This window comes from Bos indicus, chromosome 23 (genome assembly GCF_029378745.1).
Source record: "Bos indicus isolate NIAB-ARS_2022 breed Sahiwal x Tharparkar chromosome 23, NIAB-ARS_B.indTharparkar_mat_pri_1.0, whole genome shotgun sequence".
Classification (NCBI taxonomy): Eukaryota; Metazoa; Chordata; class Mammalia; order Artiodactyla; family Bovidae; genus Bos; species Bos indicus.
In genome coordinates, this window is record NC_091782.1 from 4,110,279 (window position 1) to 4,126,674 (window position 16,396).

Here is a 16,396-nt window from a genome sequence, read left to right on the forward strand (position 1 = left end):
GGCTGCGCATTGCTGGAGCAGCCGTGAAGAGACACCCCATGCCAAAGGTAAGAGAAACCCAAGTCAGACGGTAGGCACTGAGAGAGGCCACCAGAGGGCGGACAGACAGAAACCACAACCACAGACAACAAGCCAATATGATCACATGGACCACAGTTTGTCTAACTCAATGAAACTAGGCCACGCCATGGGGGCCACCCCAGACAGGAGGGTCATGGTGGAGAGGTCTGACAGAATGTGGTCCACTGGAGAAGGGAATGGCAAAGCACTTCAGTATTCTTGCCTCGAGAACCCCATGAACAGTATGAAAACACAAAATGACAGGATACTGAAAGAGGAACTCCCCAGGTCGGTAGGTACCTGATATGCTACTGGAGATCAGTGGAGGTATAACTCCAAAAGAATGAACGGATGGAGCCAAAGCAAAAACAATACACGGGTGTGGGTGTGACTGGTGACAGAAGCAAGGTCCAATGCTGTAAAGAGCAATATTGCATAGGAACCTCGAATGTCAGGTCCATGAATCAAGGCAAATTGGAAGTAGTCAAACAGGAGATGGCAAGAGTGAATGGCAACATACTAGGAATCAGTGAACTAAAATGGACTGGAACGGGTGAATTTAACTCAGATGACCATTATATCTACTACTGTGGGCAGGAATCCCTTAAAAGAAATGGAATAGCCATCATGGTCACAAAAGAGTCCGAAATGCAGTACTTGGATGCAATCTCAAAAACGACAGAACAATCTCTGTTCGTTTCCAAGGCAAACCAGTCAATATCACGGTAATCCAAGTCTATGCCCTAACCAGTAGCACTGAAGAAGCTGAAGTTGAACAGTTCTATGAAGCCCTACAAGACCTTCTAGAAATAATATGCCAAAAAGATGTCCTTTTCATTATAGGGGACTGGAATGCAAAAGTAGGAAGTCAAGAAACACCTGGAGTAACAGGCAAATTTGGCCTTGGAGTACACAATAAAGCAGGGCAAAGGCTAATAGAGTTTTGCCAAGACAACGCAGTGGTCATAGCAAACACCCTCTTCCAACAACACATGAGAAGACTCTACACATGGACATCACCATGTGGTCGACACTGAAATCAGATTGATTATATTCTTTGCAGCCAAAGATGGAGAAGCTCTATACAGTCAGGAAAAACAAGACCGGGAGCTGACTGTGATTCAGATCACGAACTCCTTATTACCAAATACAGACTGAAATTAAAGAAGGTGGAGAAAACCACTAGACCATTCAGGTATGACCTAAATCAAATCCCTTATGATTATACAGTGGAAGTGAGAAATAGATTTAAGGGACTAGATCTGATAGATAGAGTGCCTGATGAACTATGGACGGAGGTTTGTGACAATGTACAGGAGACAGGGATCAAGACCATCCCGAAGAAAAAGAAATGCAAAAAGGCAAAATGGCTATGTGAGGAGGCCTTACAAATAGCTATGAAAAGAAGGAAAGTGAAAAGCAAAGGAGAAAAGGAAAGAAATACCTATTTGAATGCAGAGTTCCAAAGAATAGCAAGGAGAGATAAGAAAGCCTTCCTCTGCGATCAATGCAAAGAAATAGAGGAAAACAATAGAATGGGAAAGACTAGAGATTTCTTCAAGAAAATCAGAGATACCAAGGGAACATTTCATGCAAAGATGGGTTCAATAAGGACAGAAATGGTATGGACCTAACAGAAGCAGAAGATATTAAGAAGAGGTGGCAAGAATACACAGGAGAACCGTACAAAAAAGATCTTCACGACCCAGATAACCACAATGGTGTGATCACTCACCTAGAGCCAGATATCCTAGAATATGAAGTCAAATGGGCCTTAGAAAGCATCACTACAAACAAAGCTAGTGGAGGTGATGGAACACCAGTTGAGCTATTTCAAATCATGAAAGATGATGCTGTGAAAGTGCTGCACTCAATATGCCAGCAAATTTGGAAAACTCAGCAGTGGCCACAGGACTGGAAAAGGTCAGTTTTTATTCCACTCCCAAAGAAAGGCAATGCCAAAGAATGCTCAAAAGTGAAAGTGAACGTGAAGTTGCTCAATCGTGTCCAACTCTTTGGGACCCCTTGGACGGTAGCCCACCAGGCTCCTCCATCCATGGGATTCTCCAGGCAAGAATACTGGACCAGGGGATCTTCCCGACCCAGGGATCGAACCTGGGTCTCCCACATTGTAGGCAGATGCTTTACCGTCTGAACTACCAGGGAAGTCTGTTTTTAAGAATGCTCAAACTACTACACAACTGCACTCACCTTACATGTTAGTAAAGTAATACTTAAAATTCTCTAAGCCAGGCTTCAGCAATACATGAACCATGAACTTCCAGATGTTCAAGATGGTTTTAGAAAAGACAGAGGAACCAGAGATCAAATTGTCAACATCCAATGGATCATTGAAAAAGCAAGAGAGTTCCAGAAAAACATCTATTTCTGCTTTATTGATATGCCAAAGCCTTTGACTGTGTGGATCACAATAAACTTTGGAAAATTCTGAAAGAGATGGGAATACCAGACCACCTGACCTGCCTCTTGAGAAACCTGTATGCAGGTCAGGAAGCAACAGTTAGAACTGGACATGGAACAACAGACTGGTTCCAAATAGGAAAAGGAGTACATCAAGGCTGTATATTGTCACCCTGCTTATTTAACTTATATGCAGAGTACATCATGAGAAACACTGCTCTGGAAGAAACACATGCTGGAATCAAGATTGCCAGGAGAAATATCAGTAACCTCAGATATGCAGATGACACCACCCTTATGGCAGAAATTGAACAAGAACTCAAGAGCCTCTTGATGTTGAAAGAGAAGAGTGAAAAAGTTGGCTTAAAGCTCAACATTCAGAAAACTAACACCATGGTGTCCAGTCTCATCACTTCATGGCATATAGATGGGGAAATAGTGGAAACAGTGGATGACTTTATTTTTCTGGGCTCCAAAATCACTACAGATGGTGACTGCAGTCATGAAATTAAAAGACTCTTAGTCCTTGGAAGGAAAGTTGTGACCAACCTAGACAGCATATTGAAAAGCGGAGACATTACTTTGCCAACAAAGGTCCGTCTAGTCAAGGCTATGGTTTTTCCAGTGGTCATGCATGGATGTAAGAGTTGGACTATAAAGAAAGCTGAGCACCGAAGAATTGATGCTTTTGAACTGTGGTGTTGAAGAAGACTCTTGAGAGTTACTTGAACTGCAAAGAGATCCAACCAGTCCATCCTAAAGGAAATCAGTCCTCAATATTCACTGGAAGGACTGATGCTGAAGCTGAAACTCCAACACTTTGGCCACCTGATGCGTACAGCTGACTCATTTGAAAAGAGCCTGATGCTGCGAAAGATTGAGGGCAGGAAGAGAAGGGGATGACAGAGGATGAGATGGTTGGATGATCGATTCAATGGACATGGGTTTGGGTGAACTCCGGGAGTTGGTGATGGACAGGGAAGCCTGGCATGCTGTGGTTCATAGGGTCGCAAAGAGTCGGACACGACTGAACGACTGAAGTAAACTGCACCCAAAGTGCAGAGTCCATACAAATTTAGAGGAATCCCAGATGGAAATGAGATGAACAAATAGGAAAATACTTCACAGAAAAATGACTTATAGGAGGTATACAGAGTCTCTATATTATTTCATAAGAAAAATAAAGATAGACTGCTAAAAACATTGGCATAAACAAGAACACAGAAAATATCTAAAAGCTGTATACACCAAAATCCAGGAAATTTTAGGTATTTTAATAAGAAACTGCAATGATAACTCAACATATTTTATTTAAAAGTTGACACAGGAAGCAAGGGCAATTTTTTTTCAGTCATAGCTGATGGACCTGTAAGTTAATTAGAAACAAGTGTGCATTATTAATGAAATCAATGGGAATTTGGCTGCCCCAGAAGCTAAACAAATATGGTTACCAAAAGCCTTAACTACGAATAAAAGCACACATGATAACACTGCTGCTGCTGCTGCTGCTGCTGCTGCTACTAAGTCGTTTCAGTCGTGTCTGACTCTGTGCAACCCCAGAGACGGCAGCCCACCATGCTTCTCCATCCCTGGGATTCTCCAGGCAAGAACACTGGAGTGGGTTGCCATTTCCTTCTCCAATGCAGGAAAGTGAAAAGTGAAAGTGAAGTCGCTCAGTCGTGTCCGACTCTTAGCGACCCCATGGACTGCAGCCTACCAGGCTCCTCTGGTCCGTGGATTTTCCAGGCAAGAGTACTGGAGTGGGGTGCCATTGCCTTCTCCGATGATAACACTGGATTTCTATAAATTATGAAAGTCACAAAACTCATGGTAGCATATATTTTATTAAGATCAACACTGTTTAGTACTAGGAAGTGTGATGAGCAGGTGCACAGCATGTGGTTAAGAGTCTTGAGCTGCCCTGCCTGCATCTGAATCTTGGTTTACCAGCTAAGGATTGGGGGGCTGTGTGCATGTCTGCATCTTGTTGACTCAGCTTCACTCTCTGTCAGCATGGGAAATACGTAGCGGAGCTCCTGTGAGAATGGTATATAAAGCCCTTCCACACGCCCAGCATAGAGGAAGCACACCTCAACATGGGTTAGCCAACATTATTATTCTTAAAAAAAGTCTTATAATGAAATTGCAAAGGATCCCAATGAGAAGGAAATGAGGCTTAGTTAAGTCCAGAATTATTAAAAGTGAAAGTCGCTCAGTCATGTCCAACTCTTTGCGACCCCATGGACTATACAGTCCATGGAATTCTCCAGGCCAGAATACTGGAGTGTGCAGCCCTTCCCTTCTCCAGGGGATCTTCCCAACCCAGGTCTCCCGCACTGTAGGCAGATTCTTTGCTGTCTGAGCCACTAGAATTATTAAAAGACAGTAACAAGAGACAGATTAACTGAATTGTTCAAACTGCACTTGAAATACTGCCCATGCCTATATGAAAAGGTCAGAAAGGGCAAAGCCATGAAGAAACCAAAGACTGACAAAAAGCCACAGATGACAAAAAGCCTTTCAAAGCTTTGCTCACAATAAAAAAAAAGAAGAAACATCCACCTTAGGAGTAGGGAAGCTGGTGTTTTTGACAAATGACAGAAAGAAAATAGAATTCAGCAACTCCGAACTTTGCTTCTATCGTCTAACAACCTTCCCAACTGGAAAGGGCTGAATTCACAAGGTAACTGAAGGTAAAGGGAGTGTAGATACAACTCATGGTGTTCTAGACAAGTGTTGAACAAAACTGCCCAGCACACATTTGTGGACGGAATGGCTTAACAGTCTGGAATACAGTTCTACCTATATCGACTCAAGATTGGCTAAACAACCATTCCTGGCAGCATTGGTTAATGAAATGCTGTCAACCTAGGGGACTACAGAGCTGTGCAAATTACACAAACCTGAAAGGATAGAGACTTCAGGTTTCCAGCTTGGCACAGAAAGAGCAAAGAAGTTTTCACTTCATCCCAGCAAGTAAAAAGTTGAACAGACTGGAAATCAACAACTCCACTCAGACCCATCAGAGAAATGAGGTAACAGGGCAAAGCACTGCCCGCCAAAATTAGAGAGAGAGGCAGACACAGAGAACCACAACATATCAGAGCAGAAATCTCTGCAGGAACCAGCACTGGTGTAGGAACTTCTACCCTGGAACTGACAGATTTATGGTCTCTGTGTGGATGACTCTGAGAGACAGAAACTCCAGGGCAACCGGCCAGAGGAGGCCACACTGTGCAGCTGAATGTCAGGGGCCCCACTATGTGCTCACAGCATGTAACAGAGAAACCCACTCATGTTCTGGCATGGGGCAGATGCACCATCCTTAAATACTCTGGAGCACTCTGTTCTGTTTAGCAAGGCTGCCCTCAGGAGAAACTATCTTACCTGAGTCTCACCTGTGTGGGGGAATGGAAATGCCCAGCTCTAGCCTCCTCTGACCACTCTGTCCCCTTGGAAGCAGGGAAGCTGAGAATCATTCATGAAGTTCACAGCCACAGGCACACTAAACACTGTCTATAGTCATCCCCCTCCTGCTCACCAGCACATCACTACAGGCGAGTGTACTAGATTTCTGTACATCCTGTATGTCACATCTACCTTTCAACAAAAAATTACAATATGAAGAGACTGAACACATGTCAGAACCAAAGCCAGATATGGCAGTGTGTTGGCATTATCAGACTGGAAATTTAAATTAACTATGATCAACATGATAAGGGCTCTACTGGAAAAAGTAGACAACATGCAAGCACAAATGTGTAACATAAGCAGACAGATGGAAATTCTAAGGAAGAATCAAAAAAGATATCAGGAATTAAAACACTAACAGAAATGAAGAATGCCTTTGTTGGACTTATTAGCAGACACAGCTGAGGAAACAAACTCTATGCTTCAGCATAGGTCAATAGAAATTTCCAAAAGCAAGAAAAGGAAAAGAGATTGGGGAAAAAAAAACAAGAACAAAATAGCCAAGAACTGTGAATAACAAAGGTGTCACATATGACAATTGGAATCCCAGGAGGAGGAGAGAAAAAGGAAAAGAAGCAATAATGACAGAGAATTTCCTCCAAATTAATGTTAGATACCAAACCACAGACCCAGAAGGCTCAGATAACACCAAGCCCAAGCAGGATAAATGCCAACAGAAGACAGTGAGGCATATTATATTACATTATATTATTATAGTATAGTATATTAATAGTTTAGAAAATCAATGACAAAGGAAAATCTTAAAAGAAGCTAAAGGAGAAACATCTTACCCACAAAGAAAAAACTTTTCTTGAACTTATCCTCAGAAACTATGCAAGAAGGGAGTGGAGTGAAACAGTTAAACTGTGTAGAGAAAAAACTCCCTCAAACTCAGAATTGTGTACCCTACAAAATTCTCCTTCAAAAGAGAGAAATAAGGAGTTTCTCTGACAAACAAAAATTGAAGTAATATGTTTCCAGATCTCCAGGGCAAGAAATGTTAAAAGAAGTTCTTCAAAGACAAGTAAAATGATATAAACCAGAAATTCAGATCTACCCAAAGAAAATCTGAACATCAAAGAACAGGAAAACAAAGCAAAACCTTTGCTTTTCTTATTCATAACTAATCTAAGATAAAAGTTTGTTCAAAGCAATGGGAACAATGTATTCTATTATGTAGGTTTATGTACCTATCTGCATGTGTTTATATATTCTTATTATAAATGAAATGAATGACAGAAGGATACAAGGGAAGTAGAAATAACTCATTATTATAAGGCACTTGCATTACTTGTGCCTGACATGGTGACCCAAAAAGAGACAGATTAGTTGTACATATATATGAAAACTCCTTAAAAGTAAAACCAATTTAGAAAGTAATAAAATAAGTATAATAGATATGTTAAAAAGAAAAAAAATGGAATCATCTAAAATGCTCAGTTAAAACCACAAAAGGCAAAAAACGTATGGAAGAGAAAAACACAAAGAAAAAGGACAACAAATAAAAAACAGTAACAAACACAGCTGCATTAACCCAACCATATCAATCCTTACTTTAAACGTGATGCTGCTGCTGCTGCTGCTAAGTCACTTCAGTCGTGTCCAGCTCTGTGCGACCCCATACATGGCAGCCCACCAGGCTCCCCTGTCCCTGGGATTCTCCAGGCAAGAACCCTGGAGTAGGTTGCCATTTTGTTCTCCAATGCATGCATGCATGCTAAGTCACATCAGTCATGTCCAACTTTGTACAACCCTATGAACAGCCAGCCCACCAGGCTCCTCTGTCCACGGGATTCTCCTGGCAAGAATACTGGAGTGGGCTGCCATTTCCTTCTCCATGGTCACCCATTAAAAGCAGACTGTCAGAGTGGATCAAAATCAAGACCCAACTGTACATTGTATACAAGAAAGCCACTTTAAAGACACACATGGATTCAAAGGAACAGAAGAGAAAGATACATCATGCTAACACAAACCAAAGCAAGTGGGAGTATATATTACTTTCAGACAGAGTAGACCTCAGAACACAGGGTTTATGTAGGATAAAAAGGGTCTTTACATAACAACAAGGGGTGAACACTGCAAGAAGACATCGCCATCTGTAATGGGCATGCACTTAACAACAGAGTAGCAAAACACATAAGGAAACACCCAACAGAACCACAAAGAGAGGTCCTGGCCCCACTGCTGGCAACCTCCACACCTCTATCAAACTGGACGGGTTCTGCAGGAGAGTCAACAACACAGGAGAGCGCCTCAGCACTCACCAGAGACAGAAATGATACCCACAAACAGCTACACCCGACAGCTGCAGACAGCACATCTTCGCTCACAGGGACAAGCTCTGCCACAGGCCATGTCAACATGGGGACAGCTAAGCACATGGAGGGCAGAGTTCACCTAGGAACTCTATCTCTTGCTCAGTATTGCTGTGGACCAAAAACTGCTCAAAAAAACCAAAGATTATTCATTAAAAAAAAAAGAGAGTAGACCAGTGTATCTAATAAACAATATGAGCTTCCTGAATGTTTGCTAAGTACAGAGAGCCCTCAGCATCTGTGGGGACTGGTTCTAGGGCCTGCCCAGGATACTAAAGTCTGCAGGTACCCAAGGCCATTGGCTGGGCTTCCATACACAAGATTCTACATCCTCATACTCAACCAACCTCGGATCTTGTACTACTATATGTATTTGCTGGAAAAAAATCCACATGCAAGATGACCCTTGGAGCTCATATACTTGCTGTTTAAGAGTCAGCTATGTATTATTTTCTAGCTGATTGAGTTTAAACTAAAAACAAAATTTAAAAAAGGAGAATGGACAGGAATAAATTAGATAAAATAACAGAAAGAAGAAATACAAAATCCTGTTTTTAAGGTAACAAATGTCCAAAATCACTATTACAGTAATTCAAGTCTATGCCCCAACCAGTAATGCTGAAGAAGCCGAAGCTGAATGGTTCCATGACGACCTACAAGATCTTCTAGAACTAACACCCAAAAAAGATGTCCCTTTCATTATAGGGGACTGGAAACCAGAAGTATGAAGTCAAGAGATACCTGGAGTAACAGGCAAATTTGGCCTTGGAATACAAAATGAAGCAGGGCAAAGGTTAATAGAGCTTTCCCAAGAGAACGCATTGGTCATGGACATCACCAGATGGTTGACACCAAATCAGATTGACTATATTCTTTGCAACCAAAGATGGAAAAGCTCTTTACAGTCAGCAAAAACATGACTGGGAGCTGATTGTGGCTCAGATAATGAACTGAATGAATACGGCAAAATTCAGACTTAAATTGAATAAAGTAGGGAAAAGCACTAGACCATTCAGATATGACCTAAATCAAATGTTACAATTATACAGTAGAAGTGACAAATAGATTCAAGGGATTACATTTAATAAACAGAGTGCCTGAAGAACTATGAACGGGGGTTCGTGTCATTGTACAGGAGGCATTGATCAAGATTATCCCCAAGAAAAAGAAATTAAAAAAGGAAAATGGTTGTCTGAGGAGGCCTTACAAATATCTGTGAAAAGAAGAGAAACAAAGGGCAAAGGACAGAAGGAAAGATATTCCCATTTGATGCAGAGCTCCAAAGAATAGCAAGGAGAGATAAGAAAGCCCTTCTCAGTAATCAGTGCAAAGAAAGAGAGGAAAACAATAGAATGGGAAAGACTAAAGATCTCTTCAAGAAAATTAGAGATACCAAGGGAACATTTCATGCAAAGATGGGCTCAATAAAGGACAGAAACAATATGGACCTAACAGAAGCAGAAGATATTAAGAAGAGGTGGCAAGAATACACAGAAAAACTATACAGAAAAGATCTTCATGACCCAGATAACGATGATGGCGTGGTCAATCACCTAGACCCAGGCATCCTGGAGTGCGAAGTCGAGTGGGCCTTAGGAAGCATCTCTAAAAACAAAGCTAGTGGAGGTGATGGAATTCCAGTTGAGCTATTTCAAAATCCTGAAAGATGATGCTGTGAAAGTGCTGCACTCAATATGCCAGCAAATTGGGAAAACTCAGCAGTGGCCACAAGACTGGAAAACGTCAGTTTTCATTCCAATCCCAAAGAAAGGCAATGCCAAAGAATGCTCAAACTACCTCACAATTGCACTCATCTCACACGCTAGTAAAGTAATGCTCAAAATTCTCCAAGCCAGGCTTCAACAGTATGTGAACTAAGAATTTCCAGATGTTCAAGCTGGATTTGGAAAAGGCTGAAGAACCAGAGATCAAATTGCCAACATCTGCTGGATCACTGAAAAAGCAAGAGAGTTCCAGAAAAATATCTCTTTCTGCTTTATTGACTACACCAGAGCCTTTGACTGTGTGGATCACAATAAACTGTGGAAAATTCTTAAAGGGATGGGAATACCAGACCACCTTATCTGCTTCCTGAGAAATCTGCATGCAGGTCAAGAAGCAACACTTAGAACTGGACATGGAACAACAGACTGGTTCCAAATTGGGAATGGAGAACATCAAGGAGTGGGGAAAGGAGTACTGTGTATTGTCACCCTGCTTATTTAACTTATATCCAGAGTACATCATGAGAAGCACTGGGCTGAATGAAGCACAAGCTGGAATTAAGATTGCCAGGAGAAATATCAGTAACCTCAGATACGCAGATGACACCACCCTTATGGCAGAAAGTGAAGAAAAACTAAACAGCTTCTTGATGAAAGTCAGAGAGGAGAGTGAAAAAGTTGGCTTAAAACTCCACATTCAGGAAACTAAGTTCATGGCATGCGGTCCCACCATGTCATGGCACATAGATGGGGAAACAATAGAAACAGTGAGAGACTTTATTTTTGGGGGCTCCAGGGTCACTGCAGATGGTGTTGCAGCCATGAAGTTAAAAGAGTCTTGTTCCTTGGAAGAAAAGCAATGACCTAGAGAGCATGTTAAAAAAGCAGAGACATTACTTTGCCAAGAAAGGTCCATCTAGTCAAAGCTATGGTTTTTCCAGCAGTCATGTGTCGATGTGAGAGTTGGACTATAAAGAAAGCTAGTGTCAGATTTTATTTTGGGGGGCTCCAAGATCACTGCAGATGGTGATTACAGCCATGAAATTAAAAGACTCTTACTCCTTGGAAGGAAAGTAATATCCAACATAGATAGCATATTAAAAAGCAGAGACATTACTTTGCCAACAAAAGTTCATCTAGTCAAGGCTGTGGTTTTTCTAGTGGTCATGTATGGATGTGAGAGTTGGACTGTGAAGAAAGGTGAGCGCCAAAGAATTGATACTTTTGAACTGTGGTGTTGGAGAAGACTCTTGAGAGTCCCCTGGACTGCAAGGAGATCCAAGCAGTCTATCCTAAAGGAGATCAGCCCTGAGTGTTCATTGGAAGGACTGATGTTGAAGTTGAAACTCCAATTCTTTGGCCACCTCATGCTAAGAGTTGACTCATTGGAAAAGACTCTGATGCTGGGAGGGATTGGGGGCAGAAGGAGAAGGGGACGACAGAGGATGAGATGGTTGGATGGCATCACCTACTCGATGGACATGAGTTTGGGTAAACTCCGGCAGTTGGCGATAGACTGGGAGGCCTGGAATGCTGCGATCATGGGGTCACAAGGAGTCAGACATGACTGAGCAACTGAACTGAACTGAACTGAACTGAACTGAAGCACCAAAGAACTGATGCTTTTGAACTGTGGTGTTGGAGAAGACTCTTTGAGAGTTCCTTCGACCGTAAGGAGATCCAACCAGTCCATCCTAAAGGAGATCAGTCCTGAATATTCACTGGAAGGACTGATGCTAAAGCTGAAACTCCAATACTTTTGCCTCCTGATGCGAAGAACTGACTCATTTGAAAAGACCCTGATGCTGGGAAAGATGGAAGGCAGGAGGCAAATGGGATGACAGAGGATGAAATGGTGGGATGGCATCACCAACTCAATGGACATGAGTTTGAGTAAGCTCTAGAAGTTGCTGAAGGACAGGGAAGCCTGACGTGCTGCAGTCCATGGGGTCGCAAAGATTCGGACACAACTGAGTGACTGAGCTGAAACTGAAGTAAATAAGCAATGTGCTGAGGACCTGGAAACAGACAGAACCCTCTCTTCAAGACCTGCACTTGGCCAAGTAAATTCAGTTCAGTTCAGTTCAGTTGCTCAGTGGTGTCTGACTCTTTGCAACCCCATGAATTGTAGCACGCCAGGCCTCCCTGTCCATTACCAACTCCCAGAGTTCACTCAGACTCACGTCCATCCAGTCGGTGATGCCATCCAGCCATCTCATTCTCTGTCATCCCCTTTTCCTCCTGCCCCCAATCCCTCCCAGCATCAGAGTCTTTTCCAATGAGTCAACTCTTCGCATGAGGTGGCCAAAGTAGTGGAGTTTCAGCTTTAGCATCATTCCTTCCAAAGAACACCCAGGACTGATCTCCTTTAGAATGGACTGGTTGGATCTCCTTGCAGTCCAAGGGACTCTCATGAGTCTTCTCCGACACCACAGTTCAAAAGCATCAATCCTTTGGCGCTCAGCTTTCTTCACAGTCCAACTCTCACATCCATACATGACTACTGGAAAAACCATAGCCTTCGCTAGACGGACCTTTGTTGGCAAAGTAAAGTCTCCGCTTTGAATATGCTATCTAGGTTGGTATTAACTTTTTTTTAACCTACAACTTAGGCAAATTGATAGATATGTGAAATCATGACTTGTTAAATCCCTCGCTTAGCCTTTTTTTGTTAATCAGATAGAAAATTAATGAATCTACCCTTCTAAAATTTGAGGCACTCAACTTTAAAAAGCTTTGATCAGCTGTCTAAGCCACATGCAGAAGAAGGAGAACAGCAGGTGAAGAAGCTGTATGCCTGAAGAGCCTGGCTCAGCACAAAGTGGAACACAGAAGGACCACGTTCTCTTACTGGCCCAGCTCAGTAATAAAACAGACTATAACAGCCAGTGGACCTCTGGCTTGTCCTGATGACTGACAGGAAGCCACAAGCCCACTCCCTTTAGCTGTTCCCTGCAAAGCTCCTGGGTGTCTGTGCATTACAGACATGTCAGAGAAAGCACTGACCGTGATAATCCCCTTGGCCTGGTGTATTGGTGAGGATGATCTTCATGCAGCTGTAAGGTGTGTAGTCTGTCCTCTTGCCTTCCTTTCCGTAGCTGTGACGAATGTTGTAAGAGTACCCTTTATCAAACTGATTGGAGGAAAAAGAGAGAAGAGACAAATTAAGCCAGCATTGAACTGATGGTGCCAGCAGTGCCAGCTGGAATCAAAGCATACAAAGTAACACTTTCTAAAATAAATTCAGCATTCACGGCAGATGTACATCTATATCAGACCCAATATTGGGTCCTTTATAGGTTTTTAAAGGTGCAAAACTTAAAGGAAATAAATTTATCAGGTTAGAGACAGTTAATGTTCATATTTATATGTTTAAAGATGAGGATAATTCTTTCCTGAGAAGAATAATCGATTTGCCTTTTCTTGGCTTGATTCCAAAGACCATGCAAGATGTCAATCATCTTCTGTATCCACCTTATGCTAGTCTTCCCTGAATTCCCACATCTTGCCTACTCTACTTCTGAAGGGCCTCCTGATATAATTAATGCCTCCCCTGCATTTTCACTACACAAAAGCAAGCCGTCAGCAAATGCTTCAAGAATGAAAGAATACTGTGACTGCCTCCTGCCAGGAATTCCCGACTCATGTTGAACAAGCAAGATAACTGCACAGGAAGGACTTTGCATGGGTGGGATGAAAAGGAACTCATATTTATTGAAAGGCTCAGTATAGTGGGTCTAAGCTGTCCAATACTTTAAAGAGCACAGGAAAAAGAATCACGAGATGAGAAAATACTGTGGGTTTCTACGGATGAGATTTCTTTTTATTGAGGTATACAGCTGATGTACAACATTGTGTTAGTTTCTGGGGTATGGCAAAGTGATTCAACTACACATATACATACATATATTCTTTTTCAGATTATTTTCCAGCATAGGTTATTATAAGACACTGAATATAGTTCCCTGTGCTATACAGTAGGACCTTGCTGTTTAGAAGTGAGATTTTTAATTTTGAGGCTATAATCTACACTGAGTGACATGCGTAAATATAAAGTCTCCAGTTTGATGTAACATACACCACCATCAAGAAACGGCACATTTCCATCATTCACAGAGCTCCCTCAAGCCTTCACAGCATCTTCCCCAACCCACACACCCAGAAGCATCCACTGGTTTCACTTCTGTCACCATGGCTTTAGACGTTCTACAACTTCACTAAATGGTATCACCTACAACTTGGCACTTGCCTTCTACCTCTACAAGGATCAAATTATGAGCTGCTTCAGCTGTTGAACCTCAAACCCCCCTGAAAGGAGTTCAGTTTGGAGATTAGGAATGAGGCACTCTGCGTTCTGAGAAAAAATGACAGAAGAGGTCCTCAGAGAGTTAGATATTTTCAGGATAAGATTTTATGAGCCTAATTCTTGCATCTCCTTGTTATCTATGAAAGCACTAAAATCCTTCATGGTGATATCTGTTCCTTGTAATGAGCAGTAAGCCTCACAAGACTAGCAGAAACCTTATGCAATAAATATGTGATTGATTTTGGGTACTCCCCCTTCCCCAAAATCACAAATATACCTCCCTGCTACCTCTTCAGGGCACTTTCTGAGAGGTATCTGAGATGCTGTCTCCTGAGCTATAGTCCTTATTTGGCCCCAAATAAAACTTAACTCACAACTCTCACATTGTGCTTTTTTTTTTTTCATCAACATGCCAAAGTAGTGTATTACGGGATAGTATATCTGGTACCCCCATGTAAACTGGAAAACACATTTTCCAACACCATTTATTGAAGATAATTTATTCCATTGCTCTATAAGTTCAATTCAGTTGCTCAGTCATGTCTGACTCTTTGTGACCCCATGATCTACAGCACGCCAGGCCTCCCTGTCCATCACTAAATTCCGGAGTTTACCCAAACTCATGTTTATTGAGTCAGTGATGCCATCCAACCATCTCATCCTCTGTCATCCCCTTCTCCCCCTGCCCTCAATCTTTTCCAACATCAGTTCAGTTCAGTTCAGTCGCTCAGTTGTGTCCAACTCTTTGCAACCCCATGAATCACAGCACGCCAGGCCTCCCTGTCCATCACCCAACTCCCGGAGTTCATTCAAACTCAAGTCCATCAAGTCCATGATGCCATTCAACCACCTCATCCTCTGTCATCCCCTTCTCCTCCTGCCCCTAATCCCTCCCAGCATCAGGGTCTTTTAAATTGAGTCAGCTCTTAGCATCAGGTGGCCAAAATATTGGAGTTTCAGCTTCAACATCAGTCCTTCCAATGAACACTCAGGACTGATCTCCTTTACGATGGACTGGTTGGATCTCCTTGCAGTCCAAGGGACTCTCAAGAGTCTTCTCCAACACCACAGTTCAAATGCATCAATTCTTCGGCACTCAGCTTTCTTTATAATCCAACTCTCACATCTATACATGACCACTGGAAAAACCATAGCCTTGACTAGATGGACCTTTGTTGACAAACTAATGTCACTGCTTTTTAATATGCTGTCTAGGTTGCTCATATCTTTCTAGGAGTAAGAGTGTTTTGATTTCATGGCTGCAATCACCATCTGCTATGATTTTGGAGCCCAGAAAAATAAAGTCAGCCACTGTTTCCAGTGTTTCCCCATCTATTTGTCATGAAGTGATGGACCCGATGCCATGATGTTAGTTTTCTGAATGTTGAGCTCTAAGCCAACTTTTTCACTCTCCACTTTCACTTTCATCAAGAGACTCTTTAGTTCTTGTTCAGTTTCTGCCATAAGGGTGGTGTCATCTGCATATCTGAGGTTACTGATATTTCTCCTGGCAATCTTGATTCCAGCTTGTGCTGCATCCAGCCCAGTGTTTCTCAGGACATACTCTGCATATAAGTTAAAAAAGCAGGGTGACAATATACAGTCTTGACGTATTCCTTTTCCTATTTGGAACCAGTCTGTTGTTCCATGTCCAGTTCTAACTGTTGCTTCCTGACCTGCATACAGGTTTCTCAAGAGGCAGGTCAGGTGGTCTGGTATTCCCATCTCTTTCAGAATTTTCCACAGTTTATTGTGATCCACATAGTCAAAGGCTCTGGTGTAGTCAATAAAGCAGAAATAGATGTTTTTCTGGAACTCTCTTGCTTTTTCCATGATCCATTAGATGTTGACAATTTGATCTCTGGTTCTTCTGTCTTTTCTAAAACCAGTTTGAACATCTGGAAGTTCACAGTTAATGTATTGCTGAAGCCTGGCTTGGAGAATTTTGAGCAATACTCTACTAGTGTGTTCTTTGGAAGGACTGTTGCTAAAGCTGAAACTCCAATACATTGGCCACCTCATGCAAAGAGTTGACTCATTGGAAAAGACTCTGATGCTGGGAGGGATTGGAGGCAGGAGGAGAAGGGGACGACAGT

General features: G+C 42.2%; 1 protein-coding gene across 1 annotated transcript in view; it reads right to left on the reverse strand.

The window, feature by feature from the left end:
- The window catches only part of PRIM2 (DNA primase subunit 2), a 333,998-nt gene that overhangs the window by 36,032 nt on the left and 281,570 nt on the right, over nucleotides 1-16,396 (reverse strand). The window contains exon 11 of the mRNA XM_070777724.1: nucleotides 13,001-13,127. Within this exon, the coding sequence (XP_070633825.1) occupies nucleotides 13,001-13,127 (127 nt within the window). The remainder of the gene's footprint in view (nucleotides 1-13,000; nucleotides 13,128-16,396) is intronic.